The sequence below is a fragment of the Myotis davidii genome, unplaced genomic scaffold, assembly GCF_000327345.1.
Source record: "Myotis davidii unplaced genomic scaffold, ASM32734v1 scaffold223, whole genome shotgun sequence".
Taxonomy (NCBI): domain Eukaryota; kingdom Metazoa; phylum Chordata; class Mammalia; order Chiroptera; family Vespertilionidae; genus Myotis; species Myotis davidii.
This window is the reverse complement of record NW_006294609.1, coordinates 2,276,262-2,280,635: the sequence shown is the minus strand read 5'-3', so window position 1 is coordinate 2,280,635 and position 4,374 is coordinate 2,276,262. Positions and strand designations below refer to the sequence as shown.

The window sequence follows — 4,374 nt, the reverse complement described above, 5'->3', positions numbered from 1 at the left end:
GGACCCAGACACTTACCCCGTCTCTGGTCACAGACACCATGGACTTCTCTGGCATGTCCCTCATCAAGCTGAAGAAGCAGGAGATGGAGACCCAGGTAGGTGCCTGTGCCAACCCCAGAGCCACCCCACTTCCTGGTGCTTGGGCAGCCTCTAGGCCTGTCCCTCCCCTGGGGCCGAGCTCCCAGAGGGCTCTGCTGAGCAGTGCTCGCTGGCAGGTGCGGGTCCTGGAGCTGGAGAAGACGCTGGAGGCGGAGCGCGTGCGGCTGGGGGAGCTTCGGAAGCAGCACTACGCACTGGCCGTGGGGGTGGGGACGCCTGCAGAGGAGGAGCCCGGCCCGCCCAGCGCTGCCCCCCACAGCGGGACCTCCAGGAAGCCACCCCTGGCCCAGAAGCCCAGTGTGGCCCCCAGGCAGGACCACCAGGTAGGACCACCAGGTGCCAGGCACAGTGCTGGGATGGGGAGGGGCCCTAGAGGGTGCTGCCAGCCTCTCGCTCCCAGGTCTGCGGGACACGGGGCTTTGGGAAGGTCAGAAACCCTGACCAGCAGGAGCAAAATGCTGACCCAGCAACATGGGGAGCTCGGCTCACTCAAGGGGAAGACGTAGGGGGCTGAGGAGACAAGGACGCAGGGGGCCTGGCTGGTTATGCACCCCTTGCAATGTCAGTGAGCACCTCACCTTTGACCCCTGCAGCAGGACAAAAAGGATGGCGTCTGCCCTGCTCAACTCATGAACTCCTAGGCTCTGAGGGGTCCAGCGGGAGCCTGGCAGGCGGCCTGGGCCTCACGTGGCCACCGTGACTCGGCTAAGGAGGCATTGAGGGGCGCTGCGCGCACACCAGGTGGCGGGCCTGCCCACGGCCTGGATCAGTGTCCGTGAGGCCCAGCCCTTGCTGAGCCCCTGGATCTGGGCCGAGCGGGGCTGACGGGGCAGTTCTCCTGGATGTGAGTTACCTACCTGCCCCGGGACCGAGAGCATCCAGGCTCAGCAGGCTGGCGCCACGGTTCAGGAAATACACAGACATTTGTATGTTCCCAGCTAGAGCTTTTCCTTGTGAGTTTGTACTCGGCGCGCTGGGAGCAGGGCCATGGGGGTGGGGTGGGCAGGGCCTCTCCTGCCTCTTGGACTCGAGGTCTGAGGTGAGAGGTGAGCAGAACACAGTGCTGGCTGTCGGGACTGCGTGAGTCTCCCTGGGTTTTGGTCTCTGGGACACTGATTCCATGGAGATGGGACTGAGGCAAAGCACGTCTGGGACAGCGCCCTTTCTCCTCGGGCCTCGCTCTCCGGCACCAGTGATGGGGGTGCTGAGGAGGACGTGGTCGGCGGGGAGAGGCGGGCCGGGTTCTGCCGTGGGCCAGGCAGGGCTGACAGCCCCATGCCTGCTGGGCAAGGTGCTGCCCACGCTCCTGGAGTCTGTTCCCGCTGAAATCCGGTGGCCGCCCGCTTCCTGTTTTTCATTCCTATCTGGCTGCCCCTGCCCTGGAGGCCCAGCTCTGGGCTCTCCCCACTGCCCACCTCCACCTCCCGGGCCACGAGGTTTCCAGCTCAGCCAGGAAGAGCCCAGAACCATCGCCCTGCTGCTATCCTCCGGACCAAGGGAGCCTCATGCTCCACAGAAGAGGGGAGCCCCACTCCGCCCGGTGCTGAAGCCCAGCGTGGCCGCCCTGCCCACGGAAGGAGGACTCGAAAGGACTGCATTGCTGCGACCCCCTTGGGGAGTGGTGGGGTGGGGTGGGGCCCTGGCTGGGGGGAAGGGACCGGCCCTGCGAGGACCACCCGCTGTGTCCAGTACCCACTGTGTCGGGATGAGCACAAGGATCCAGTTCTGGGCTTAGAGTTCAGTGTTTCCTTGGATTGGGGTCCAATTGGCAATAAAATGCACTTTGACTGTGGTCACTGTTGCCCCAGAAAGGGGCTGTGCCCGGACTGTTTATTTCTCGGGGGCCAGGAGCTGGGTTGGGACTCGCTTAGTTTCTGCAGGTGACACGGCATTGCAACCACAGCAACCCTGGCTGGTGCTGCTGCTTCTGCCAGGTGTCACTGAGGTGGTTTCGCCGGGAAGTTTACAAGTGGAGGCCCGGACGCCTGTGTGGTGAGTGGTGGTTTAGGGCTTTTCTCCATGGCCCCCAGGCCACATCCAAGGCAGGTCCCCAGCCCCCATGGCTCTTGATCCCCTTCCCCCAGCACACAGCTGGTTCCCAGGAGGGCACTGGGGAGAGGGAAGGCTCCTGGCCGCCTGCCTTGGCCTTAGATCAAGCATCTGGAACAGAAGGACAGTGCAGGTCGGGGAAGGGGGTGGAGGAAAGGTCAAGGTGGCTCCTGCCCAGCTGGCAGAGCTCCCACCGTGTGTCCTCAGACAGGCATCCACTCCTGTCCCCAGGGTGACTGAGGTCCAGGTGGGTCAGAGCTTTGGAAACTGGCCTCCGTAAACAGGGAGGGGCCCCTGCCTGTGCTTTTGTAGGATTGTTTTCCTTTGGCAAAAAAAAAAAAAAATTTACTGAGCACCTTTGCTGTGCCAAACAGCATGCCAGGTACTGGAGATACAGCAGCAAAGCAAAGACCTCCATCTCACGGAGCTTGTCTGGCAAGGAGGGGAGGGTACCCTGGTGAGGGGACGTTTCTGAGGGTGTGCATACGGCCGCTCACTGGACAGCTGTGGATTCGTGTGAATCCCCATTGTGCCTCTTCCAGCCTCGTGTCCGGAAGGGAGACGGGGCGTCTCTCTTCCTGTATAAGATGCAGACCCTCACAGCACCCACTGGGTGGGAGTGCTGAGGGCTTGGAGATAATGCGTGTAACTGCTTATGGCTGCCTGGCACACATGGCGCCCTCAGGAGGTGTTAGCAAGACGAGCAGTAACAGAGACAAACGTGTTTTCAAATGGAATGAATGAAAAAGTTACTTTAATGGAAGAATTGCTCTGTCCTGTTGCCATGTTGTATTCATAGCACTTCTCTCTAGAAAGCGTATTACTGATTTGTTCATTGACATGATTGTTGTCCGTTTACTTTGCAAGAACTGGAGTCCATGAAGGCGGTCTTTTGTGGTGGTTTTAATGTGCCTAGGTATCTTGACAAGCACCTGCCTGATCAGTACTGTATCTTCATTGAACTTATTGGAGTGATTGGCTAATGAAATTGTATAGGTTTCGGTGTGTAACTGTATAATACACCATTTGTATATTGTGTTGTGTTCACCACCCCAAGTCGAGTTTCCTCCCATCACCATCCCCCTTTACCCCTTATCTCCTCCCCTCACCTTTCATCTGTAATCACCATATTGTTGTCTGTGTCTATGAGGGTTTTTTTTTTTCCTTCTTGCCTAATCCCTTCACCTTTATCACCCAGCCCCCAACTCCCTGCCCCTCTGACAGCTGTCAGTCTGTTCTCTGTATCTATGAGTGTTTCTTTTCTGTTAGTTCATTTTGGTCATTAGATTCCACATGAGTGAAATCACATGGTGCTTGTCTTTCTCTGACTGGCTTATGTCACTTAGCGTAATACTCTCTAGGCCAGTCGTGGGCAAACTACGGCCCGAGGGCCGGATCCGGCCCGTTTAAAATGAATAAAACTAAAGGAAAAAAAAAGACCGTGCCCTTTTATGTAATGACGTTTACTTTGAATTTATATTAGTTCACACAAACACTCCATCCATGCTTTTGTTCCGGCCTCCGGTCCGGTCCAGTTTAAGAACCCATTGTGGCCCTCGAGTCAAAAAGTTTGCCCACCCCTGGGCTAGGCCCATCCACACTGTCGCAAAAGGTAAGATTTTTTTCTTTTTCACGGCCAATGCCTGTTCTTATTCATAAGGGAACACAGCTTGAGAAGACTAAAGCGGATTGTTCTCTCACCCAGTGAACATCAGTGCAAGTCGACTACACTTGAACTGGAGACCCCGAATGAGAAGCCTTGGGTCAGGTACTGTCCCGCCCGACCCCCTCTCCCTTCTCGTGAGCCAAGGAGCTCAGTGGGCAGGAGAGGATCACAGAAGGCTGGGTGAGGAGCCACACCCATGCCCCGGCCAGGGCCTGCAGTGGGGTGGACTGGATTCTGCCTGTAAGCTTAGAGCCACTGGGAAAGAGAAACTATTAGATACAAATTCTCTTTAAAAAAGTAATTGCTTTCTCAGGAAAACCCCAGCGCACTGTGCTACAGAAATGATGGCGTCGGTTTAGGAGCCGGTGGTGGGTGAGCTTGTTCAGGCTGCTGTGAGTGCTCCTTGTGCACCCACCCACTGAGGACAGTCCCTCCCAGGGCGTCAGGCTCGTCCGCAGACGGACAGCGGGCAGAGGGTCCCAGGCTTGGCTCAGCCCGGGGGGCTGGGGAGGTCCCCAGAGCAGAATGTCAGCCACTGACTGTCATTTGAAACAAGCAGG

General features: G+C 57.6%; 1 protein-coding gene across 1 annotated transcript in view; it reads left to right on the top strand.

Moving 5' to 3' along the window:
- Positions 1-1,891, top strand: part of HIP1R (huntingtin interacting protein 1 related) — a 17,884-nt gene extending 15,993 nt beyond the window's left edge. The window contains exons 30-32 of the mRNA XM_006768974.2: positions 9-95; positions 216-422; positions 693-1,891. Coding sequence (XP_006769037.1) covers positions 9-95; positions 216-422; positions 693-740 — 342 coding nt within the window. The 3' untranslated portion in view covers positions 741-1,891. The remainder of the gene's footprint in view (positions 1-8; positions 96-215; positions 423-692) is intronic.
- The last annotated feature ends 2,483 nt before the right edge of the window (positions 1,892-4,374 follow it).